The sequence below is a fragment of the Silurus aristotelis genome (genome assembly GCF_946808225.1).
Source record: "Silurus aristotelis genome assembly, chromosome: 19".
Taxonomy (NCBI): domain Eukaryota; kingdom Metazoa; phylum Chordata; class Actinopteri; order Siluriformes; family Siluridae; genus Silurus; species Silurus aristotelis.
The window spans coordinates 15610453-15638167 of record NC_139592.1 but is presented as its reverse complement, the minus strand read 5'-3'; the positions used below and the strand labels follow the sequence as shown (position 1 = coordinate 15638167).

The window sequence follows — 27715 nt, the reverse complement described above, 5'->3', positions numbered from 1 at the left end:
ATAGTAGTTTTACTACCTGGGACTATAACTGGAATAATTCAGTGTCACACTGAACAAAGATTTATTAGTCATGTACAATTTCCACTTGTGGTACTTACTTGCGACACCCCACACACACTAGCACAAGGAGCATGGTTACTATGAAGGCTGAGGCAGCAGAGATGGCCCCCAGAACCAGCATTTTACCAAAAGGGAGGGCCAAAATATCCATGGAGACCCAAGTCTTATGGAAAATATAAAACTTCTACACACCCCAAGCAGTATTGTGAACCTGTGAAAACAAAAATGAGGGTGAAATAAAAACATAGTCTATGAAAAAAACATGTATTGTCATGTATATATTTATACAATACAGTGATTTACTGCTTCAGCATCTTTGTTGCATAAAATATTCACTATTCAACTACTTAGTGAAAACTTTTTTCATTTACACTGCCATTTCACCTAAATCTGAAACTCTAGACTGTTTACTGGTAATTAAGATGTGTAACTGCATCGCTGGTTAAATAAAGTACCATATTGCCAAATCTTCTAGAACAGCGTAAATGGAGCATACAACATTTATTTATGGTTCTTTGCACTGTTTATGTGTGCACATATTTTGTGTGACCACAGAGAGGAAAAAAAGATGGGGAAAGGAGGTCATGCAAATGTAAAATCCAGAAAAAGCTCTTTGAATGTTTAGCTTTTTTTCTCTCTCTCTCCATATATCTCTCTCTCTCTCTCCCTGATACTGTCTTCCCAGCTCGGTCCCTCTGCCTGGCCAATTGGTATAAATGATTTTCTCCTTCCTTAGTGTCCAACTTCTCATACAGCTCCTCATATGCCTTTTCCTTGGCTTTAGCCACATCCTTCTTCACCTGCTGCTGCATGTCCTTGTACAGTACCATCTCATACTTATATTTTGATACTGTCTTCATACTCACTGGAATCCAGAGACACTTTAAAAATGTTATTAATAAGAGGCTGGGAGTAGGAGAATGTCTATGCTAATTTAAACAAGGTCAATCTCAGCAGACTGAGAGAAAGAGCAGGCTTACAAACAAACAACATAGAAGATGTAGCCAACAGGTGCACACAATATGGATCATACATACAGAATCTTTGTGTGTGATTCTCATATGCTGATTCTGTCTCTCTCTATATATATATATATATATATATATATATATATATATATATATATATATATATATATATATATATATATATATAAATATATATTAAAGCACTCAATCGATTGAAATATATAATCATGATTAATCGCACGATCTTCAAAAGTTAATTCTTGATTAATCGCAACTAACTCACACATTTTTATGTTCTAAATGTAACATATATGTTATAGCTTCTAAATGTACCTTAAATAAAAGACTTTTCACATTTTTAATACTCCAATCTACATAGTCATGGACAAATATGGATGTTTTATGCAAATGTATTATTTGTGTGTGTGTGTGTATTAGATAGATAGATAGATAGATAGATAGATAGATAGATAGATAGATAGATAGATAGATAGATAGATAGATAGATGGATAGATAGATATGTTTACATTTCAAACTAAAACGTAAACACTACAGTGCATTAAATTTTTTTTTTGAATCATTCGAAATTTCTATTTCTATTTTAAATTATGATTTCTTTTTTTATTTATATATTTGTATTTGCATTTTGAAGTAATATGGTATTTAAATGGATTAAATAGGTTTAGTTTTCACAGATTTTCCTGTATGCAATTTCAGCAATAATATTTTTACTTTTTCTACAAAGGAAAAAAATTACTTGTTTATTTGAGACCCATCTTATTTTCTCATGTATATTTAGTATTGGTCTTTAATCAAGAAAAAGTACTTCTTATTCAATTACTTGAATAATCAATTAATAATTAGTAGAATACTTGATTACTAAAATAATCAATAGCTGGAGGCCTAATATATATATATATATATATATATATATACACACACACACACACACACACACACACATATACTATATTTAGCATGAAGCAGGAAAGGCTGTCACAGTTAAAGCACCATCTTCGACTTACAATATTTTTGATGATGGGGTCGTCATATCGTATCTCCATCGTATGTAGAGGAATACCTGTGTATATATACACATATATATATATATATATATATATATATATATATATATATATATATATATATATATATATATATATATATATATATAATGTGTATATATATATATAACTGTGACAGCCTTTCCTGCTTCATGCTAAATATAGTATATGTGTGTGTGTGTGTGTGTGTGTGTGTGTGTGTGTGTATATATATATATATATATATATATATATATATATATATATATATATATATATATATATATATATATATATATATATATATATATATAAATGTACCGGGTTGGACCCAATTTTGCCTTCAGAACTGCCTTAATCCTTCGTGGTGTAGATTCAACAAGGTACTGGAAACATTCCTCAGAGATTTTGGTCCATATTGACATGATAGCATCACGCAGTTGCTGCAGATTTGTCGGCTGCACATCCATGATGCGAATCTCCCGTTCCACCACATCCCAAAGGTGCTCTTTTGGATTAAAATCTGGTGACTGTGGAGACCATTTGAGTACAGTGAACTCATTGTCATGTTTAAGAAACCAGTCTGGAATGATTCGCGCTTTATGACATGGCGCGTTATCCTGCTGGAAGTAGCCATCAGAAGATGGGTACACTGTGGTCATAAAGGGATGGACATGGTCAGCAACAATACTCAGGTACGCTGTGGCGTTGACACGATGCTCAATTGGAAAAATCAAAACTCATCAGACCAGGCAACGTTTTTTCCAATCATCTATTGTCCAATTTTGGTGAGTCTGTGCGAATTGTAGCCTCAGTTTCCTGTTCTTAGCTTTCAGGAGTGGCACCCGGTGTGGTCTTCTGCTGCTGTAGCCCATCCGCCTCAAGGTTCAACGTGTTGTGCGTTCAGAGATGCTCTTCTGCATACCTTGGTTGTAATGAGTGGTTATTTAAGTTACTGTTGCCTTTCTATCAGCTCGAACCAGTCTGGCCATTCTCCTCTGACCTCTGGCATCAACAAGGCATTTGCGCCCACAGAACTGCCGCTCACTGGATGTTTTCTCTTTTTCGGACCATTCTCTGTAAACCCTAGAGATGGTTGTGCGTGAAAATCCCAGTAGATCAGCAGTTTTTGAAATACTCAGACCAGCCCGTCTGGCACCAACAACCATGCCACGTTCAAAGTCACTTAAATCACCTTTCTTACCCATTCTGATGCTCGGTTTGAACTGCAGCAGTTCGTCTTGACCATGTCTACATGCCTAAATGCATTGAGTTGCTGCCATGTGATTTATTATGACTCAACTTGTATAGTTAAATGTTCTGATTTCTTTGTATGAATTCAATATTTGGCTTGATGGCTACATCTGTAGGAAATTTTGTGTCAATAGACAACTTAGAAATTCCCTTACTGATAAAAATGCTGATGTGTCAAATACTTATTTTCCCCGCTGTATGTAGAGTATATATATTTATTTATTTTATATCAAGCAAGACTCACCATAAATACAGTGAAGGAAAGACTTGGATATAGGAGGTAGATGGCCTCAAGTGCTTAGAAGGTTGCAGATAGAGAATCTTCCTTCACCAGTAACTAGTTGTTCTTGATCACTGCATTGGAGTACAAATAGAAAAAACTACTTGAATATAGTAGCAAGTGGTGATTACAGAATACTCCCTTTACTCTCTGTAGTTCTGAAGTGTGAGCTAATTTGTGCTTAATAGATAAATAAAAGATTACTGTGGTTATATTCTGCAGTATTATGCAATAAAAGAACCCATAATGTTCTCTCTACAATTTAAGTCTAATTCGATTAACAAAGATTCTTCTTCTTCTTCTTCTTCTTCTTCTTCTTCTTCTTTTTCTTCTTACAGCTGCTCCCATTAGGGGTCGCCACAGCAGATCATCCGTCTCCATACCACCCTGTCCTCTACATCTGCCTCTTTCACACCAACTACCTGCATGTCTTCCCTCACCACATCCAGGAACCTCCTCCTTGGCCTTCCTCTTTTCCTCCTTCCTGTTGGCTTAATCCTCAGCTTTCTTCTACCAATATAACTCATGTCCCTCCTCTGCACATGTCCAAACCATCTCAATCTCGCCTCCCTCACCTTGTCACCAAAACGTCCTACATGGGCTGTCCCTCTAATAAACTCATTTCTAATTTTGTCCATCCTCGTCACTCCCAACGAAAAGCTTAACAACTTCAGCTCTGCTACCTCCACCTCCGCCTCCTGTCTTTTACTCAATGCCACTGTCTCTAATCCATACAACATTGCAGGTCTCACCACATTCCTATAAACTTTCCCTTTCACTCTTGCAGATACTCTACTATCACAAATCACTCCTGTCACTCTTCTCCACCCACTCCACCCTGCCTGCACTCTTTTCTTTACTTCTCTAACACACTCTCCATTACTTTGCACTGTTGACCCTAGGTACCTGAACTCCTCCACCTTCTCCACCTCTTCTCCCTGCAACCGCACCACTTCACTGCCCTCCCTCTTATTCACACACATGTACTCTGTCTGACTCCTACTGACTTTCATTCCCCTTCTCTCCAGCACATACCTCCACCTCTCCAGGCTCTTCTCAACCTGCTCACTATTCTCACCACAAATCACAATATCATCCGCAAACATCATAGTCCAGGGAGACTCCTGTCTGACCTCGTCCGTCAACCTGTCTATTACCACTGCAAACAGGAAAGGGCTCAGCTTCACCTTGAACCAGTCTGCCGTTCCTACTGCACACTTCACTGCTGTCACACTGTCCTCATACATGTCCTGCACCACCCTCACATACTTCTCTGACACACCTGACTTCCTCATAAAATACCACATCTCCTCTCTCAGCACCCTGTCGTACGCTTTCTCTAAATCCACAAACACACAATGAACTCATTCTGACCTTCTCTATACTTCTCTATAAACATTCTTAATGCAAATAATGCATCTGTAGTGCTCTTCCTCAGCATTAATCCATACTGTTGCTTACAGATTGTCACCTCTTCTCTCGGCCTGGCTTTCACTACTCTATCAGAAATAAGATTAGTTTTGCACATGCATGAAAACACTCAAGAATCCAGCGCTTTGGATTCTTTTTTTTTTAAAGGAGAAAATCCTGACAATTCCACATATTGAGGGAGTAAATGAATAAAGAATGGAATGAATGAAGTCAGTTGTTAGAGTATCCTGAAATAACAGGAACAGTTAATTAGATCAAAACTACAGAAAATTGTATATTAAATGTAAAATACACACACACACACACACACACAAAATCAGTTTTGCAACAGATGCATAAAAATTCTAGTGATAACAAGAGAGATGGAAGGAGACAACCAACATGCTGAAAATAGGACCATAATAAGCAGGTAATTTAATCCAGTTTTTCAGTCTAACAAAGGCTAACAGGTTGCCACATAATGTCCATGTGTTAGTGGAGAAGATCTTTTCCATTTACGCAAAATGTAATAATGTTAATTTGGGATTTGTTTAGGTGGTATCCTGACAAGTCACTTCAAATATTGCAATAAACAAAAAGTTTAAAAGTTCAAGCCTCAGCAACTTAATAGCCTCAGGCATGACCAATCCATGTGTATCTCCATTTTAATTCAAGTACATGCTTTGTGTACTTCACCCACCACTGCAGAATGTAGTGCTACTTTACGTTTCACTTTTCCAAAGGTGAAAAATAATGAATTGCATTTACTGGAATTAGTGAAGGAGTATTTTTTCTTTGTAGTTTTTTTTTTAAGTAGCTTTTAAAATCAAACAAAAAATGCAAACTGCTGGGCTAAAAATCACCAGAAAGATAGAGACAAACAAGTCAGACATCACTGATTCAAACCCAGCTAAAAGCAAAACCCCGTCAAATTCTGCTAAAGTTGAATTTAAATTAAGTGAACCCCTGACTGTGACCATTTGAGCCTCAAGTACAAGCTTTATTATGCAGTGTAAGTCGTGTCAGCCCAGAGACCCAGCTTATAAAAACTCGACATCAGAAGTTGCACAAGCACGCAGACTTAAAAAAAAAAAAAAAAAAAAAAAATGTTTTTTTTTTAGAAAAGCCTTTGCTCAAATTAGCCCAAGACATAAATGCATGACATTGCAATGTTGGTTAAGTGTAGCAACTTGCTCATAACTACTGTATTTTTCGGACTATAAGCCGCTACTTTCTTCCTACACTTTGAACCCCGCGGCTTAAACAACGAAGCGGCTATTTTATGAATTTTTCCTGGGTTTTTCCCGGGTTCACAAACTTAAAGCCAAAAAACTGAGCGACATAACATTATACCAATGAAATTTCCGAACGGAGCTGCATGGCATCGGGAGAAAAGCTTCCACCGATGATTTTTTAACGCACGACGATGCCATAAGATAAACTCTCGAGAGAAATAGTTGTGAAAGGGAGGAAGACAGTGAACAATGACTTACTTGGTAGGCTACTGTTTAGATACAAGCCATTGTAACACATTGAGTCATGGTTAAGGGATAGCTCGCTAACTCCAGTTGCAACAGAAATCATATAAGCACAGACAGGTTTCCAAAACTCGTGCTTTTTTATTTTTCTTGGCAACAGCGTTACGGGTTGGTCAAAGAAACTTAGAAATGAGCATCAGAAAATAATAAGGACATAATCCTCGTCTTGAACACACGCAGTAATACTGGAAAAATGCAGTGGCAGGCTATTCCCAGAATACCACTATGCTCCTAAAGGAAGCGCAACATATTTTACCCGTTACACCGTGTGTAACTTGTCTTTCATTAAAGCCTGTGTAAAGTACATTAGTGTAGACACCTGCGGTTTATAGACATGTGCGGCTTATTTATGTTAAAAATAAAAATATTAGTAAAAGTCAGTGGGTGCGGCTTATATTTGGGTGCGCTTAATAGTCCGAAAATTACAGTAGTTATTAATTATGGTAATACTAATGATGCCTTCATACAGTCACATCAAACCTGTGAAGTAAATTAGAGACCTCTGTCTTTTGGTATCCCGTAAATTCTGAAAACATGCTAAATAAGTAAGTAGCAGTTTCCATAGCTGTAGGGAGAACTTTAAGGGGGGCCAAACAACAGACTTGAGAAATCTGTCTATAATAACCAGTATTATCCTGCACCATTAAATTTAAAGAGATCAATGATCAGATGGAGCAAGATTTATTAAAATAAAAATTTAAAATTACATTCTAGCATACATAGACATCTGGGTGACCAGTGCAGAAGGACATGTGAAATCAAATGATGCATCGTCTGGGCAGACGTAGCATGTACTGTTTGGTAGGAGAGTATGCTGTTGGAGTGGGATCCATTTGTTGTTTATGCTGGATCTCCTTTATGATTTGCCATCACATGGCTGCTATAATGACTAATGGTAAAAGGACCGAGGCTTTGTGGGTATAAGCGTGCTTGTCTAGGGCAGGGGTCGGCAACCTTCATCACACAAAGAGCCATTTGGACCTGTTTCCCACAGAAAAGAAAACACCGGGAGCCACAAAACCCTTTTGACATTTAAATTGAAATAACACTACATGTAACGTTTTTTTTTTTTGCCTTTATGCTATGTATAATCAAACCATAATGTGTTGCATTTATGAAATCAATGAACTGCAAAGAGAATGAAATTACATTTCTGCATGCAACAAAATTTTTTTTAACTCCTTAAAAAAAGACATTGGGTTTAAGGTTACTTTCAAGTAAAATACTCAATGTCTATTTGAGTCCTTCTTGTATTTATGAAAAGAACGCCAAACATAAATTTTCCACCGGCAGCAAACCAAAAATGCCGTCCTCTTCTGTGTGCCGTCAACCAAAGTTTAAGATGTCGCGTGCTGGTGGGTGTCGCACATTAGCGGTTATGCAGACACAGTTTAAGAACATCTGGTCGCATGTTTATTCGTTAAAGCATCTCTGAACAGTTAATTTACAAGTCGCAGTTAAATTCAATTCAATTCAATTCAATTCATTTTTATTTGTATAGCGCTTTTAACAATGAACATTGTCTCAAAGCAGCTTTACACAGATAATGCGGTGATTAAAAATGAATATGTTCTTTATGAGTAAGTTTGTCCCTGATGAGCAAGCCGGTGGCGACTGGCGACTGTGGCAAGGAAAAACTCCCCGAGATGGCATAAGGAAGAAACCTTGAGAGGAACCAGACTCAAGAGGGAACCCATCCTCATCTGGGTTACACCGAATGTCCATTTGTGGCGGGTATACAATGTTGCGGGGTGCAGTGATGATGATCAAAAGCGAAGTGTATTTCTGAGTCAGTGTAGGAGACTGTTGACATCAGTGTAGGAGACTAAATTCTGGATACTTCCATGACTCTGAGGATAACCATGTACAAGAAAATCAATGTGGTGAAAAAACCTGTTGTTTTAAACAGCAAGCACGGAAAGCAAAATAAGGCATTAGCAGAAACGCACCAGCATAGCCAGGCCTTTTTGGTGTACCAACGTAAAGAGTAGCTTTGCGTGTACGTCTTCCCCTTTTCTCTTGTCTGCTGTCTGATTAAGAGGTCAGGCTGATCTGGACCCAGTTCTTTTACCTTCAGTTTTTCTGCCAAAGTTCTCTTCTCAAACGGGCATTGGAGTAGAGAGTTTACAGAGTTTTCGTGTCCGGAACTAATTACACCTGAATCCGCCATTGTCACATAAAATTAATTGAAAATCGCGCCACTAGTGGCCAAGCCCTCATTTGAGCAGTTTGGGGGCGACAAAAAAATCGCCCATTGCAGATAAGAATTGAGGACGCTGATTGGCTAAATTTTATGTCAAATCTTGAATATATTTATATATTGAATAAGCATTTGACTAAATTCTACAAAGACCCGCCTCCTTTGGGCGATTTCTTGATTGCCCCTCAGCTGAAATTGAGTGGTGCACACAGAGAGGACATATGGTGATTGTGAAAAAAAATATTTTCCACAGATGATTTTCTAATATATTACATCATACAAATATACATTTAAATAATTTTTATGATTGTAATTTTGCGTGTGTGGTTCAGGGAGGGCGGTGCCCTAGTGCCCTCTATTGGCCAGCCGCCACTGGTTAAGATGTTTGGCACTCTGGATATACTCTAACTTCTTGTGATCCATTATGTCCTGTATTGGGTAAGCTGTACCCTCCTGCCAGTGTCTCTACTCCTCTAAAGACACTTTGATGGAAAGAAGCTCCTTGTTGGTCACATCATAGTTTTACTATGCAAGGGCCAATTTTCTGGAAAAGAAAGAAGAGATACATTCTGGCCAGTGTTCCAAGTCTCTGTGATTTAACAACTCCTATTCCATAATCAAAAGCATATATTTCTACAATACATGGAAGTTTCTGGTCAGTGTCTTTGAGAATGGGAATTTGTGTTTCTTTAGCCTTGTTAAGAATTTCAGCAAACTCTGTATAATCTTCTGTTATCTTGGTATGAACTCAAAGCTTAAGGTGTTTTATAGGTTCTATAGGAGTTGAACGACTATGTGATTAGTGGTGGAATGGCTTGAAACACTGTACTAGTACAAATTAAATTAACTTAACTGCCATGTTGATATACTGAGAGAGTGTACCGTAATTTTCGGACTATTAAGCGCACCCATATATAAGCCGCACCTGTCGAATATATGCCGAATTTAACAAATATTTTTATTTTGAACATAAATAAGCCTCACCTGTCTATAAGCCGGAGGTGTCTACACTGAAACTAATGAACTTTACACAGGCTTTAACGAAAGACAGTGTCTGTTACATGGTGTAACGGGTAAAATATGTTGCGCTTCCTTTAGGAGCATAGCGGTATTTTGGGAATAGCCTGCCACTGCATTTTTCCCGGTATTACTGCATGTGTGCAAGACCGAGGAATATGTCCTTAGTATTTTCTGATGCTCATTTCTAAGTTCCTTAACTAACCCGTAATGCTGTTGCCAAGAAAAATAAAAAAGCACGAGTTTTGAAAACCTGTCTGTGCTCATATGATTTCTGGTGTAACTGGTGTTAGTGAGCTATCCCATGACCCTGACTCAACGCGTTACAACGGCTTGTATCTAAACAGTAGCCTACCAAGAAAAGTCAATGTTCACTGTCTTCCTCCTTTCGTGGAAGTTTTTTCTCCAGATGCCGTGCAGCTCAGAACACAGGTGAGGTGCGTTTTTTTTGTTTCCGTTCGGAAATTTCATTGATCTAATGTTATGTCGCTCAGTTTTTTGGCTTGAAGTTTGTGAAACCGGGAAAAACCCAGGAAAAATCCATAAACTAGCCGCTTTGTTGTTTAAGCCGCGGGGTTCAAAACGTGGGAAAAAAGTAGCGGCTTATAGTCAGAAAAATACGGTAGTTGTTTACACTCTGCATGATAGCTCAGCATGAAAGTTTTAATTAACCCTCTTATGGAAAGCCATCTTCGAAGCAACAGCTAACATACAGATTTGAACTGCGTAATCAGAACATGACTGTTTTTCCTGACATAAGTGCAATAGTAGTACAGAAACATAGAGTCTCCCTGCCAAATATTCACAAAAATCTTTAATCTGTTTCAGAATAATCAAACAAAGTACCTGGTTCCACATCCAGTGCTCTTCCAGTGAATAGAGTAATCAGAAACACTTTGTAGATTCCAGGCAAACAGCCTGAGTCTGGTTGGAGAAATATATTATATATTACATTTTTCAAATCCTGTAAAATTTCACTTTGTTCAATTAAAAGCTGCTTGCAATTGTGACAATTTCACTGTATTTAGATCAGGTGCAGTATTTAGTGATGAACTCAGACTTGAGATTGGGCAAGAATCCAGAATATCCAGAAAATCAAGAATTGCAGAACAGTTTGATAAACAAGTCCAAAACAGTATGCATAGATGTGGTCAGTAGAGCATGCAGTGGTCAATAACATGCAAATAATTCAACAGGCAATTAAAACAGAAACAATAATTCAAAAGCACACGTGTATATTTAAAGCATTTGTTTTATATCTAATGGGAACCCAGCCATTATGGATGCACTAGCCAGTGCACTCTTATTGCCTGTCCCAAGCCCGGGTAAATGGGGAGGGTTGCGTTAGGAAGGGCATCTAGCGTAAAACATGTGCCAAATCAAATATGTGGATCACAAATGAGAATTTCATACCGGATCGGTCGAGGCCCGGGTTAACAACGACCACCACAGGTATCATTAGCCGACAGGGTACCGGTGGAAATTGGGCTACTGTTGGCCGAAGGAGGAGAAGAGAGAAGGAAGACGTCTACAGAGACGGCAGGGAAAGGAAAAGTGTAGGAGAGTGGAGGTTCAGGTTGGTACTTTAAATGTTGGTACTATGACGGGTAAAGGGAGAGAGGTAGCTGATATGATTTAGAGGAGAAAGGCAGATATGTTGTGTGTTCAGAAGACCAAGTGGAAAGGGAGTAAGGCCAGAAGCATTGGAGGTGGGTTTAAACTGTTTGATCATGGTGTGGATGGAAAGAGAAATGGTGTAGGGGTGATTCTGAAGGAAGAGTACAGTAAGAGTGTAGTGGAGGTGAAGAGAGTTTCTGATAGGGTGATGATCGTGAAGGTGGAAGTTGAAGGGATGATGATAAATGTCATCAGTGCCTATGCTCCACAAGTTGGCTGTGAGATGGAGGAGAAGGAAAGATTCTGGAGTGAATTAGATGAAGTGGTAGATGGTGTACCTAGGAAAGAACGATTGGTGATTGGGGCAGACTTTAATGGGCATGTAGGTGAAGGGAACAGAGGTGATGAGGAAGTGATGGGTAGGTATGGTTTTAAGGAGAGAAATGTGGAAGGGCAGATGGTGGTAGATTTTGCCAAAAGGATGGAAATGGCATTGGTGAACACGTATTTTAAGAAGAAGGAGGATCATAGGGTGACGTATAAGAGTGGAGGAAGGTGCACACAAGTGGACTATGTGCTATGCAGGAGATGCAACCTGAAGGAGATTGGAGACTGTAAGGTGTTGGCAGGGGACAGTGTAGCTAGACAGCATCGGATGGTGGTCTGTAGGATGGTTTTGGAGGCGAAGAAGAAGAGGAGCTCTCCAGTCTAAGGACTGAATGAAAAATAAGATGGTGGAAACTGAAGGAGGAAGAGTGTAGTGTGAGGTTCAGGGAAGAGGTCAGACAGGGGCTTGGTGGTGGTGAAGAGGTGCTGGATGATTGGGCAACTACTGCAGGAGTGATGAGGGAGGCAGCTAGAAAAGTACTTCGTGTGACATCTTGAAATAGAAAGCAAGACAAGGAGACATGGTGGTGGAATGAGAAAGTGCAAGAGAGCATAAGGAGAAAGAGGTTGGCAAAACAGTAGTGGGATAGACAGAGTGATGAGAAGAGTAGGCAGAAGTACAAGGAGATGCGGCAGCAGGTAAAAAGGGATGTGGCGAAAGCCAAGGAAAAGGCATATGAGGAGCTGTATGAGAAGTTGGACACTAAGGAAATAGAAAAGGATTTATACTGATTGGCCAGGCAGAGGGACCGAGCTGGAAAGGATGTACTGCAAGTTAAAGCAGTAAAGGATGGAGAGGGAAATGTGTTGACTAGTGAGGAGAGTGTGTTGAGAATTTGGAGGGAGTATTTTGAGCAGCTGATGAATGAGGAAAATCAGAGAGAGAGAAGGTTGGATGATGTGGAGTTGGTGAAGCAGGATGTAGATAGGATTAGTAAGGAGGAAGTGAAAGCAGCGATTAAGAGGATGAAGAATGGAAAGTCGGTTAGACTAGATGACATACCGGTGGGAGCGTGGAGATGTTTAGAAGAAATGGCAGTGGAGTTTTTAACCAGATTGTTTAACAGGATTTTGGAAGGTGAGAAGATGCCTGAGGAATGGAGAAGGCGTGTGCTGGTACCGATCTTTAAGCATAAGGGAGATGTGCAGACCTGCAGTCACTACAGGGGAATTAAGTTGATCAGTCACACAATGAAGTTATGGGAAAGAGTAGTGGAAGCCAGGCTGAGAGAAGAGGTGACCATTTGTGAGCAACAATACGGTTTCATGCCGAGGAAGAGCACCACAGATGCCTTATTTGCTTTGAGGATGTTGATGGAGAAGTATAGAGAAGGACAGAAGGAATTGCATTGTGGATTTGTGGATTTAGAGAAAGCGTACGACAGAGTGCCAAGAGAGGAGTTGTGGTATTGTATGAGGAAGTCAGGTGTGTCAGAGAAGTATGTGAGGGTGGTGCAGGACATGTATGAGGACAGTGTGACGGCAGTGAAGTGTGCAGTAGGAACGACAGACTGGTTCAGGGTGAAGGTTGGACTGCATCAAGGATCGGCCCTGAGCCCTTTCCTGTTTGCAGTGGTGATGGACAGGTTGATGGACGAGGTCAGACAGGAGTCTCCCTGGACTATGGTGTTTGCAGATGATATTGTGATTTGTGGAGTGAGTAGGGAGCAGGTTGAGAAGAGCCTGGAGAGGTGGAGATATGCGCTGGAGAGAAGGGGAATGAAAGTCAGTAGGAGTAAGACAGAGTACATGTGTGTGAATGAGAGGGCAGGCAGTGGAGTGATGTGGTTGCAGGGAGAAGAGGTGGAGAAGGTGAAGGAGTTCAGGTACCTGGGGTCAACAGTGCAAAGTAATGGAGAGTGTGTTAGAGAAGTAAAGAAAAGAGTGCAGGCAGGGTGGAGTGGGTGGAGAAGAGTGACAGGAGTGATTTGTGATAGTAGGGTATCTGAAAGAATGAAAGGGAAAGTTTATAGGACTGTGGTGAGACCTGCAATGTTGTATGGTTTAGAGACAGTGGCATTGAATAAAAAACAGGAGGTGGAGCTGGAGGTAGCAGAGCTGAAGATGTTAAGGTTTTTGTTGGGAGTGACAAGGATGGACAAAATTAGAAATGAGTTTATTAGAGGGACAGCCCATGTAGGACGTTTTGGTGACAAGGTGAGGGAGGCGAGATTGAGATGGTTTGGACATGTGCAGAGGAGGGACATGAATTATATTGGTAGAAGAATGCTGAGGATGGAGCCACCAGGTAGGAGGAAAAGAGGAAGGCCAAGGAGGAGGTTCATGGATGTGGTGAGGGAAGACATGCAGGTAGTTGGTGTGAAAGAGGCAGATGTAGAGGACAGGGTGGTATGGAGACGGATGATCCGCTGTGCGACCCCTAATGGGAGCAGCCGAAAGAAGAAGAAGAAGAAGAAGAAGTTTTATATCTAATGGGGGCAGCTACAGGAAACTAGGGGAGGGAGCATAGCAGTGGGGTGGTGTAGGAGAACATAGGAGGATTTAAAACAAGTCATAAGGCTGCATTCTAAACCAATTACATAGATCAAGTGTCTTTCAGAAGCAAACCTATCAGTAGCGAGTTTCTGTAATCCAGTCTCGAGATGACGAGGAACTAAACAAACACTGTGTGAAACAGACAAATTCTCCTAAAGTTGTAAAGTAGAAATCAATATGAATTTGGTGAATTAGCAATGTGAGATGAAAAGTACAAGCTGATCAGGTCGAGGGTTATACCAAGGTTAGGTGGCATGACAGAGGAAGGACAATGATAGAAAGGCAATTGCTCAGTAGGCCAACAAACTGACAATACTGCACAATGGTCCTATGGAAGCACGTTGCAGTTTAATGAGGACTTAAATCCATGCAAATTCTATGATTGGAAGTCAGTCAATTTTAAGTTGAAATTAAAGACTAAATTCTGTCAATCAACCCTGTTTCTCAGATCTCCCAAGTACAGTACTGATTCACCATTGTAGATTCCCAGAGATTAATCCATCTATGGACAGTAAATAAAAGTCATAGACACAGCCAACATGCGACACCACTTCAGTATATGTACCCTACTTTTTTTAGATACTCATTAGGGCCCGAGCACCGAGGAGCAGGCCAGAAAGACCTGCACCGAAAGGTGCGAAGCCCTATTGTTTTCGTTAGAATGTATTCTTTTTTTTTTTTTTTTTAACACACATTGGCCATTTGGGGACCCTTAACATGCTCGAAAACTCTTGGAATTTGGCACACACGTCAGAGTCGTTTGTCAACAGGCGTGGCAGGGGGGCTCTGTAGCACCCCCTGTAATGCAAAAACAAACATTGGTGCACAGATTGGGCAATTATGTACGCACAGGCACGAGAGTTGGTACGCATATTGAACTCATAGACCCAAACAACTTTCACTTTCAAACCTATTAGCTCCGCCCAACATGATGGCGAACATGATGCCGAGATATTGGACTTGCTAAATTGCGAAGGGATTTTTGATATCTCGAAGGCGCGAGGCGACTAAGTTATGGCGAATTCAGAGAACAGGAAGTGTCAAATATCTAAAGCAAAAAATGTCTTATTCAGATAACATGCGGTGTGTATTTTGGCCAAGGATTCTGATCGCATTGATGTGCCTATTGTGAATCTCGGACATAGCGCCACCAACAGGCGCCACGAAGTGTGTCAGTCACAAAAGGTGAATTTTTTTACAGTTGCATGTGGTGAACTTTTAAATACTCCTCCCAGGATATTCATGCGATTGACACCAAACATGGTCAACATGATGGCGAGACATTGTAGATGCGAAATTGTGAACGGATTTTTGATATCTCGAACGCTGTTCCCATGGCAACGTGTCAAACTTTACTCTAATTTTTAGGTGTATTTAAGCTCTTGGCTTGCACTTTGGGTGCCATAACATCCTCGAAAACACCGGAAATTTGGCACACACGTCAGAGTCGTTTGTCACTAGGCCGAGGCAAAGACTGGAATACAGGCGTGGCAGGGGGGCTCTGTAGCGCCCCCTGTAGCGCCCCCTGTAATGCATAAACAAACATTGGTGCACAGATCCGGCAATTATGTACGCACATGTACGAGAGTTGGTAATCATATAGATCTCATCGACCCAAACAACTTTCACCCTCAAAAATATGAGCTCCGCCCAACAGGAAGTCAGCCATTGTGGTTTGTTTCAAAATTGCATGCGATTAACTTTTAAATACTCCTCCTAGGGAATTCATGCGATTGACATCAAATTTGGCCGAGACATTCTTCTTGCTAAATTGCAAAGGGATTTTTGATATCTCGAACAGAGCTGCCATGGCGAGGCGACAAATTTATGGCGAATTCAGGTACAGGAAGTGTCTAATATCTAAAGCAAAAAATGTCTTATTGGGATGACACATTGTGGATATGTTCGGCCAAGGATTCCGATCGCATCGATGTAACTATTGTGAATCTCGGACATAGCGCCACCAACAGGCGCCACGAAGTGTGTCAGTCACAGAAGGTGGATTTTTTGACAGTTGCATGAGGTGAACTTTTAAATACTCCTCCTAGGATATTCATGCGATTGACACCAAAAGTGGTCATCATGATGCCGAGACATTGTAGATGATAAATTGCGAAGGGATTTTGATATCTCAAACGCTGTTCCCATGGCAACGCGTCAAACTTTACTTTCATTTTTAGGCGTATTTAAGCACTTGGCATGCTTAGATTAACTTGAAATTTGACACATACATCACATTTGACAAGTCACATACATCACAAGTGTGGACAAAAAGGTCGGACAACGGTGTGTCTCTTAAGTGGCTCACTAGCGCCCCCGTTTGTCTAAAATGTGGGGTTTCTTTTACCTACAGTCCCCAAATGGGTCAGTAACAACATAAAATAGTCCACTGATATTTACCCACTTGATGCACTTGCACACCGTGCATTGTTTTCTGGGAGGCACCGTATTGCGATACACAAACGTGCGAGGGCCCGCCATCGCTGCTTGCAGCTATATTTCATTTTATTTTCTCTTTGACTTTGCTGGTTAACAACCCTACATTTAAAAAGTTAATCTTGCTGGTTGCTTCCTTGTATTTAGTATCAATTTTACTAGTCATTGTTTAAACCAATTATGCTGCCCTAAGCTTTTTCTTTTCTTTAGAAATATAAATCCTACTAATGAGGGCTTTGTTTCAGCCCTAAAAGTTAGAATGATTAGAGCACTATAAGCTGGGCAACTAAGACATGATTGGTGAAAGTGTCTGATTTGTAAATGACTGTATAAGTAACATTTCTGATGCAGATGGAATTGGAAAGAATGAAAGTAATTAGGTTTAGTGGTCGACCCAAAACATTTCCATAGAAATCACAAAAGATATTCAAGAGTGTATGTGTAGGTATTGCATTATTTAATGCACTGGATGTGAATGTTAGTTATACTGCAATTGTGATACAAAAGCAATTTCATCTGCTCTGCCTACATCCCCCCTTGGTGGTGTATGTGTGGAGTGAATCACCGCCTTACTGCAAAAGCAACGGTGCAAGTTGTTTCATCAACCTGCCTGTAGACACACAAACCCACACAAGAAGATATCTTTCATGATTCATATCAAATTCATATCAACCCAATCCTGGCAGTTGCTTGTCAGACGTGCCATTCTGTCATTTTCAGATTTAATAAGAAAAGTAGATGACGTAAAACAAGGTCTTCTAGATAGTAAATGACTTTAGTCTCCCTATCTGAATGACATAATAATTGCATGGGTAAAATATAAATAGTGATGTGCCACTTGGAAAGTTCTCTATGTTACATAAAATATCTGCATGTTATTTTAGCTATGTTTTACTCATTTCAAAAAACATTCATTCATTCATTCATTCATCCATTTTCTTCCGGGGGGGAGTGGTGGCTCCAGCGGTTAAGGCGCTGGGTTGCAGATCGGAAGGTCTGGGGTTCAAGCCCCGGTATCGCCAAGCTGCCACTCTTGGGCCCTTGAGCAAGGCCCTTAACCCTCTATGCTCCGGGGGTCCCTTACGAGGGAAATATCAAGGTCCGTGACGTCGGAGTGACGTGGGGCCGCCTTCCCGTGGGCTCACCACCTGCAGGAGGGACCGTAAGGGACGGTGCTGTGAGGATTGGGCAGCAGTCGAAGGCGGGGGCCTGCTTAGACTGCTGCCCCCGCGACCCGAATTTCAAAAAACAGTTAAGTTTAATTATAGCGCTTTTATTATATTCTGAATATTGATACTGTTAGCATCATGTGTTTTCTGTCATCAGTTTAAGTAGACAATCAATGAACAGATTCTGCTGTTTGCAAATGTATAATTGTGCATTTATTAGATATTGTCCACACCTTTTTTACTGACTTTGGCTAATCTACCAACATTAATGCATGATCGATCAAATGGCAAATATGTTGATTACTTATTTTCAGGCATGCAATAAATTACAATTCAAACCATTGCATAATGTAGAGAGAAGGGTGTGGTATTTGGTAATAAACAAGAGCAATGTGTACAGAATATGCAATTGGCAAAAGTATGAGTTAAATCGCTTAAAAATTGCTACTTGAAAAATCAAAGCAGTTGTAAGTAATGAACAATTTATGTAGTTCATCTACTGCAGTACTTTTACTAATTTCCTGGTTACATTTCTCTAAAAACTCAGCCCCTTATTAAAATTGCACGTTAGCTGATGCTGGCTGACATGTGAAACAGCTATAAGGAACAGCACCGGAAGAATTCAGTGTGTATGTGTGTGTGCATGTGTGTGCATATGCATAGGTGTTTGCTTTTGTGCAGGAAGACAACTTATTTCCTACCACAAATTTTTTTTTTCCTTCAGAAACCAAATGTCAACATCTATACTTTTTCCATAGCCGTTTCAAACAAAAAAAACACAACAATACAAAAGTGGGAGGTTGTACACACACACACACATGCATACACAATTAAAGCAATTAAAAAACAATTGCCTAATTTTTTAATAATCCCCCACCAAAACAGCTTGAACAGCAGTTGCAGAGTGATGCCTCCATGGATCAAAGTTGTTTGTCTAGCACATCGCACAAATGCATGATCAAATTGAAAACAAAGAAATTTAAAAGCCAAGGTAACATTGTTAACTCTGTCATAATACTCAAACCATTCATGAATAATTTCTCAAAAAAAAACAGGACACTGTGTAATTGGACGGAGTTTTATGGCCAGGTAAGACCTGTTTCCTCCATATATAAGAGTTAATGGAGTTGATTCTATACCAAATTTGCATTTCTCTCATGGGAGCTCTCACTAAAAGGTGCAAAGAGGTGCTGACGCAAGCAAAAGTAGCCAACAAATAAACTGAATGATCACAGAATTCTTTCATGTATACAGTGGAACCTCAATACTCGCGACCTTGACACTCGCGATCTCGACAGTTCGTGAACTTTCATTTGGAAGTGTAACTCCCAAAAAAATCTGATGGTTCGCGAGAAGCCGCAAGTGGCTCGAAAGTTCGGAGTAACATTTCAAAACAAAGTTTGAACTAAATTACATAAAAAGGTTTGAAAAACTATTTTATTATTGTATTATTTATTTAAAGTAGTACAAACCCGATTAAACTCGGGTTTTGAGTTTTTAACTCATTTTGGATTTCATGAGAGCTACAGGTTCCAAAAAAGTTGGGACAGGTAGCAATAAGAGGCCTGAAAAGGTAAATGTACATATAAGGAACAGCTGGAGGACCAGTTTGCAACTTATTAGGTCAATTGGCAACATGATTGGGTATAAAAAGAGCCTCTCACAGTGGCAGTGTTAATCAGAATTCAAGATGGGCAGAGGATCACCAATTCCCCCAATGCTGCGGCATAAAATAGTGGAGCAATATCAGAAAGGAGTTTCTCAGAGAAAAATTGCAAATAGTTTGAAGTTATCATCATCTACAGTGCATAATATCATCCAAACATGGGCTCAGGAATACTTCCAGAAAACATTGTCGGTGAACACAATCCACCGTGCTATTCGTCGTTGCTAGCTAAAACTATAGGTAAAAAAAAAAGCAAATAGTTATCAGCGCTCAGTTCAGAAGTCTGCATCCCTGATGGTATGGGATTGCAGGAGTGAGTGTGGCATGGGCAGCTTACACATCTGGAAAGGCACCATCAATGCTGAAAGGTATATCCAAGTGCTAGAACAACATATGCTCCCATCCAGAAGTTCTCTTTCAGGGAAGACTTTGCATTTTCCAACATGACAATGCCAGAACACATCAATTACTGCATCAATTACAACATCATGGCTGTGTAGAAGAAGGTTCCGGGTACTGAAATGGCCAGCCTGCAGTCCAGATCTTTCACCCATAGAAAACATTTGTTGGTGACATGAAATTTAAAATCAACTTATTTTTTCCCTAAAAATTTTGATGTCATTTTTGTTGTTTTCTAAATAAAATAACGAAATTTAAAACTTCCACATCGTTGCATTCTGTTTTTATTCACAATTTGTACAGTGTCCCAACTTTTTTGGAATCAGGTTTGTAAATAAAACATTTTAACCCAACTACCTGCATGTCTTTCGTTACCACATTCATAAACCTCCTCCTTGGTCTTCCTCTTTTCCTCCTTCCTGGAGGAAAAAGAAAAATTCCCCCTTCAAGATGCAAAACACTGGTAACACTCAAGAAAAGAGAGGTAGAAATAGAAATAGAGAGGTAGAGCAAAGTCAAAGCATTGGTCACTTGTGTTTATTAAGGATGTCACATCTGATAGAAGTAACAGGATGAAGTCGGAAGTGTATACAGCTATATTTTTTGTTCAGACCAGTTAAATGCTAAAAAAACGATAATAGTCAAGTCAAGTCAAGAGGCTTTTATTGTCATTTCTACTATACACAGTGGTACACAGTAAAAACAAGACAATGGTTCTCCGGAACCCTGGTGCTACACTAAACAACATAGAGCTACAACACAACACAAGCTACGTTAAGTGCATCGAGTGCAACCTAGTGCAAACAGTGCAGACAAAAAACAGTACAAACAGACAGTGCAGACAGACAACACAAGACAACACAAGACAAGACACAAAACCCGAGATGGCGCCGACCAGTAAACCTACTATACACCTTGATTATACAGTACTGTGCGAGGAGAACTGTAAAAACTATAACTGGGATATAAACAGACACAGTGCCATAGTACTGAGTGCCTTAGTACAATTTGATAATGGGCCAAAACATACCATAAAAACAATCTATGAGCTTCCTATGGCAAGGAAATAGCCCTCAATGTTCCTGTGAGCTCAGGTGTCATTAGGCAGCAACGACCTGGTAAAACAAAGGAGGGTACTCCAGATCTCAGACAGTTTCTGACTGTTTATATTTTATAATTTTTAGTCTGTAAAAATGCCTGGTAACTCTTAAATGGTTAATGCAAAATTTTTGTTATACCCCTAAATTTAGAGCTAAAAGCCTACAGTGAAGGCCAAGCTACAAGCTTCGTTTTCCAGCAGACAATGCATCCTACAAACATGACTGCTTCAGACTACATTGCCCAGACCACACACAATCGAAGTCACTGAGCTGCTGACTGAGCACAACTGTGCTCTATTTCTTATACAATTAAGGACTTTTTAAAATAGGGTCTTATTCACTAACATTGAAGAAAAATGTACACCCAAAGCCTCACTTGTATATGTGCATCATATGAAAATCAGCCAAACGGGAGTGACTATAAACACTAGGAACCTTGCCAAAAAGTGGAACAAAACATCTTGAACTAAAACATGAAGTTTGCTAGGAATATATTATCCACATTACATTAAAATAATTAATTGTCATGATAAAATCACAAAATTATTTCTCCACTGCCTTTAAACACAGTCAAATGCTACATGCAGAGGTCAGTGTTAAAACTAACTACTGCAGTAGAGATGATCAGTATAGCAGTGAATCATGCTAAATGCACTTCCCTTGTACTATAAAGACAATACAGTATTGTGTTATAGATAAAGCTGTTAATCTAATGTGTATACAATAGAATCTGAAATACTCCTCTATGCTATTGACTTTGATGCACTCAACTCATTTCCTGTCCTTGACCAAGTTAGCATTAGAGGGAGAGAGAGAGAGAGAGAGAGAGAGAGAGAGAGAGAGAGAGAGAGAGAGAGAGAGAGATGGAAAAAAAGAAAACAGAGCAGGACAAACCTCCTCTCTGTCAGCAGTATGAACTCTTATGCTGAGAGAAAGATGAGAGATAAGAACGACAAAGAGTGAAGGATTGGAGCGCTTCTTTATTTTTTGATGTTCAAAATTTTTTAGTAACAGTTGGATATTCATTAAGATAAACAGATAAAATCCAAGTCATTCACTCAGATGGCATAATTCCAATGGCAGAATAATAATCTAATATGTGAAATTCCAGCACACTCTAATGAAACAGCATGCCTAGTTTAACAAGTTATTTAATGTGAAACTCAATTATTGCATTTATCGTTCATGTATTTAATTCTCTCTGATTTCTCAAGGGTACACTGGAGGTTTTTTATAATACCTTGTGCTTTAATTTTTTTATTAGCCTGCATCAGATTACTTACAAATTTTTTATTCTACAAACCCAATTCCAAAATAGTTAGGACACTGTGTAAAATTAAAACAAAATGTAATGATTTGCAAATCTCAATCATCTCACATTATTCACAATATAACACAGAAATCATGGCACATATTTAAACTGAGAAAGTGTACCATTTTAAAGGAAATAAAATATGTAATTGTAAATTTTATGTCCACAGTACATCTCGAACAAATTGGGACCATGTTTACGAATATTTAGCATTCCCTCTTCTTTTAACAACAGTCTGCATAAAGCTGGGAACTGAGAAAAAACATTTTCAGGCTTTAAGAAAGAAGAATATTGTCCCCTTTGTGTCTGATCCAGAAATTGAGCTGCTCAACAGTCCAAACAGGCAAATTTTTCAATTGGTGAAAGGTAATGTGTATTCAGTGCTTATTTGACATAAAGAGTTGAAAAAGCTCATTTGATTTTAACTAAACTTACTTTTTTTTTTACTATGCTTTCACTTCATTACAATATGTTTAAACATTAAGCCTGCAGGTAAAAAGCTTACAGATGCAGCATAAATACCACATTGGCCATATTACCCATATCAGCCATTAATGTCATAAAATATATGGTAGAGAGTGTGTTGGGAAATCATCAGTGATTAAGAAAACATTTTTTAAATAGTTCTACAATAAATGTGTAGACACTGGTTGACTTTATTAAGCAGTTATTAAGCTTTGCTCTGCAAAGACATGTGCCATTAAATTGCATGTGGAAAGGCAGCCATTATGACAATTTACAGGAAGTGAAATTTGGTTCTGTGATACAGACTTTAAATCTAGATTTATGATTATTGATTAATTAAATTAATAACAGAGAATACAGATGGTTGACCTAAAGTACTGGTTTCACTGCTGTATTACATTATAAAATGATTCAGGGTTTTTTTTTTTTATACTAATCCTTATTAGGCACCATAAAGGATATGCAGCAAAACCTGATTAAAATGTGTTTCTATATCAGTTTGTGTTCAGAGTAAGAGCCCATTAGTTCAAAGACCTCATGAATAATCATTTTCCAAAGACGATATGAGTCTAGCTTACTAAAGTATCTAAAGAACTATATACAAACTTTAAAAATTAACTTTTCTTTTTACTGTCGAGCATGTAAATACCTACGTTAATAAAGCAAATTTAAAATTCATTCATTTATCTTCTGTAACCATTTCTTTTAAATGGACATGGACATTGGATATGGAGCAATTTAGCATGGACAGTTAACAGATATGCATGCTTCTGGGAGGTTGGGAGGAAACCATAACCCGGAGGAAACATGCAGTCAACATGCACAAAATACACACACGCTCGCCAGTACACAGTCACAGCGAACGTTTATGTTAAAAACCAAACAAATATGGCCCACTTTCTTGCCCATAAAACCTGAATCCGCTGGAACACGGCATTTTAACACAAAATAATTTTTCACAAAACAAACGTAAAATAGTTAATAATTTCTAAAATGATAACTAGTTATCTCAAGTTTCAGGAATATAAAACATATTTGTTTTATAATAATGATGTAACGTCTGATTTTAAATAAGGACGCATTTTATGGCAAAAGCTGGCAATTTTAGAGAGAAATAATTCGATAAAAAATGTATTCTCACCTCACGTTTGAAAGACGCGACAACTGAGCTCTTCATATTAACCACTTCTTCTCCCGGGACTGCCATTGCTACAAAAACACATTTCTCCTTCTGCAACACCGTGCAAAAAAAACCAGTCTGTTTCAGGTACAGTAAATGCATCACACTTTGCAAGTGCTCACGCAGCGCTTCCTATTCAGAGGCTGCTGCTTGCATGATGTGATTGGAGCGGATCCGTTCGCTTTCCTCTTTATTTTAGTCTATCTTTAAACTGAGCAAAGAGCATCAATGAAATCACCTCGAAGTGGAACCAAATGAGAAGAAGCCCGACCAGCGACACCTAGTGCTCCACACTAAAGCGCATGCAGAGTCGCCTTTACTCTGCTTACAGTGGCTGAAGACACAGCTAATATCCAAAACATTCACTAGATCAGATTGTGTTGAGCAGTGTTGTGCTCGTTAATAAAAAATAGTAACTAGTTACAGTTACTCGTTACTTCATTCAAAAAGTAACTCCGTTACTTTGTTGATTACTTACACCAAAAAGTAATGCCTCCAGTCGAAGAGAACACTATCCAGAGGCAGGCCTGGACGAAGTGGGAAGATCCAGGGAGGGGAGAGGGGCAGGAACAGTGGTCACTGGAGCCTCAAGAGCATGTTTAACGTGACCATTAAGGGTCACCAAAGCAGATCAACCGTCCCCATACCCCCTGTTCTCTGCATCTCCCTCTTTCAAACCAATTACCTGCTGTCTTCCCTCACTACATCCATAAACCTCCTCCTTGGTATTCCTCTTTTTCTTCTTCCTGGTGGCTCCATCCTCAGCATTTTCCTACCGATATACCCCATGTCCCTCCTCTGCACATGTCCAAACCATCTTAATCGCACCTCCCTCACTTTCTCCCCAAAACGTTCTACATGCGCTGTCCCTCTAATAAACTCATTATTAATCTTGTCCATCCTCGTCACTACCAACAAATACCTCAACATCTTCAGCTCTGCTACCTCCAGCTCCACCTCCTGTCTTTTACTCAATGCCACTTTCTCTAAACCATAAAACATTGCAGGTCTCACCACAGTCTTATAAACTTTTGTTTAAGTCTTATAAATAATCTGTTTTAGTCCTACTGACTTTCATTCCCCTTCTCTCCAGCACATACCTCCAGCTCTCCAGGCTCTTCTCAAACTGCTCCCGCCATCGTAGTCCACGGAGACTCCTGTCTGACCTCGTCCGTCAACCTGTTCATCACTACTGCAAACAAGAAAGGGCTCAGAGCCGATTCCTCGATGCAGTCCAACCTCCACCTTGAACCAGTCTGTCATTTCTACTGCAGACTTCACTGCTGTCACACTGTCCTCATACATGTCCTGCACCACCCTCACAGACTTTTCTGACTCACCAGACTTCCTCATACAATACCACAACTCCTTTCTCGGCACCCTGTTGTACGCTTTCTCTAAATCTACAAACACACAATGCATCTCCTTCTGACCTTCGCTATACTTCTCCATCAACATTCTCAATGCAAATAATGCGTCTGTGGTGCTCTTCCTTGGCATGAAACCATACTGTTGCAGATGGTCATTTCTTCTCTCACTACTCTTTTCCCATAACTTCATGTTGTGACTGATCAAAGTTACTGCAGGTCTGCACAGCTCCCTTATTCTTAAAGAATACCAGCACACTCCTGCTCCATTTCTCAGGCATCCTCTCACCTTCCAAAATCTTGTAGAACAACCTGGATAAAAATTCCACTGCCATCTCCCCTAAACATCTCCATGCTTCTACTTGTATGCTATTGGTCTACTGGCTTCTATCTGGTCCAACCGACTTTCCACTCTTCATCCTCTTAATTGCTGTTCTTACTTCCTCTTTACTAATCTTATCCACTTCCTGCTTCACCATCTCCACATCATCCACCCTTTTTTCTCATTTTCCTCATTCATCAGCTGCTCAAAATATTACCCCCACCTTCTCAACACACTCTCCTCACTAGTCAACACATTTCCATCTGCATCCTTTATTGCTTTAACTTGTAGCACATCATTCCTAGTTTGATCCCTCTGCCTGGCCAATCTGGATAAATCCTTTTCTTCTTCCTTCTTCTCATACAGCTCCTCATATGCCTTTTCCTTGGCTTTCGCCATATCCCCCTTCACCTGCTGCCGCATCTCCTTGTACTTCTGCCTACTGCAGCAAACCAGTGGTGACTGTGACAAGGAAAAACTTCCCTAGATGGCATAAGGAAGAAACCTTGAGAGGCACCAGTCTTAGGAGGGAACCCATCCTCATCTGGATTGCACTGAATGTCCATTTATTACAGATAAACGATGTTGCGGGGTGCAGTGATGGTAATCAGACGCAAACTGTAGTCCTGAGTCAGTTTAACAGACTGGTGACATTAACTACAGTCCAAATCCAACCTTTCTCCTTATGCTTTTCTGCACTTTCTCATTTCACCACCATGTCTCTTTGTCTTCCCTTCTATTCTCAGATGTCACACCAAGTACCTTTTTAGCTGTCTCCCTTATCACTTCTGCACTAGTTGCCCAAACATCCAGCACCTCTTCACCACCACCGAGCCCGTCTGACCTCTTCCCTAAATCTCACACTAGTCTTCTTCCTTCAGTTTCCTGCATCTTATTCTTTTTTCAGTCCTTACTATCCTCCTCTTCTTCTTCACCTCCAAAGCCATCCTACAAACCATCATCCAACGCTGTTTGGCTACACTGTCCCCTGCCAATGGCTTACAGCCTCCAATCTCCTTAAAGTTGCATCTCCTACATAGAACATAGTCCACCTGTGTGCACCTTCTTCTACTCTTATACATCACCCTATGTTCCTCCTTCTTCTTAAAATACATTTTCACCACTGTTATTTCCAAGTAGAACCTTAAAATGTAATAAAAAAAAAAGGAATAATTTAATAACAACTAAAACTAATTTGAGTATTGAGCCACTTAACTGATATGTCTGCTCGGACATGGGGCCTGAGTTCCGACAGAAACCACAAAAGAACCCTTGAACTATTTTTTCTGCTAATAAAACACAATGAAGACCCAATGATTGAAATTTAATCTTGATTTGAAGTTTTCAGATTTTTAAACATATTCTAAGGAAGCTGTGTAATAAAGATGCCATTAAAAAATACTGAGTACATTTGGGTGATTGTGTTTGTGTTTCGAGAAAGAGGGTGAGAACACATGAACATGTTCAAGCATATTACTTTAAGCTAGAGGCAAAAAAAATATAAAAATTCCAGCATCTTTAGACATTGTTTAAGTTAACAAAGAATACGGACAACCAACATTACCATTTCTTAATCCAAACTATTTTCTGTGTGTGGATTGTTGGTGTAGTAGAAGGTAAAGGATACTATGATATTAGTTAGAAATGTGGCCAATATATCAGACTATTTAAAGACTTTATATTGGTCTGGCATAAAAAATTTCAAAAATCTAAACACACATGTAAAACTTTATTCCAAGAGAAAGAAAAAACACAACATTAGAGAGTTCTTTTGTTTCTTTATTATCATTATTATATAGGAATAACCAAAGTGAAATCATTATATAAGTTGCATTTACTTATATAAGTATAACTCATATGAAATGATTGATGCAGCCTAAGACGTCATTATGAATACTGTTTAATAAATTATCTGTCCATTACAAGTGAGAAAAAGGATGATTTGTATGATAACCATAGCCAAAAATCGTATTGGTTTTTATCTGTCTTGTCGGAGTCTTGAAGTACCCACCATCCTGCCAAGTTCAC

The 27715-nt window shown here is 39.4% G+C and overlaps 3 protein-coding genes across 5 annotated transcripts in view; 1 reads left to right on the top strand and 2 right to left on the bottom strand.

Annotated features, from left to right (window-relative positions):
- The window catches only part of gss (glutathione synthetase), a 152043-nt gene extending 145511 nt beyond the window's left edge, over positions 1-6532 (bottom strand). The window contains exon 1 of the mRNA XM_083521226.1: positions 6510-6532. The gene's annotated coding sequence lies outside the window, so the exon portion shown is untranslated. The remainder of the gene's footprint in view (positions 1-6509) is intronic.
- LOC310715074 (uncharacterized protein) overlaps positions 1-24225 on the bottom strand; it is a 46207-nt gene extending 21982 nt beyond the window's left edge. The window contains exons 1-3 of one of the 3 annotated variants that reach the window (XM_083521257.1): positions 23960-24224; positions 3571-3706; positions 99-271 (exon numbers count right to left, since the gene is read on the bottom strand). In XM_083521257.1, coding sequence (XP_083377383.1) covers positions 99-211 — 113 coding nt within the window. In that variant the 5' untranslated portion in view covers positions 212-271; positions 3571-3706; positions 23960-24224. Of the gene's footprint in view, positions 1-98; positions 272-3570; positions 3707-23959 lie in introns of all 3 variants that reach the window. The other 2 variants (XM_083521256.1, XM_083521258.1) reach the window with 2 other exon arrangements.
- The window catches only part of LOC310715085 (uncharacterized protein), a 401686-nt gene that overhangs the window by 60124 nt on the left and 313847 nt on the right, over positions 1-27715 (top strand). The gene's annotated exons all lie outside the window — the stretch shown is intronic.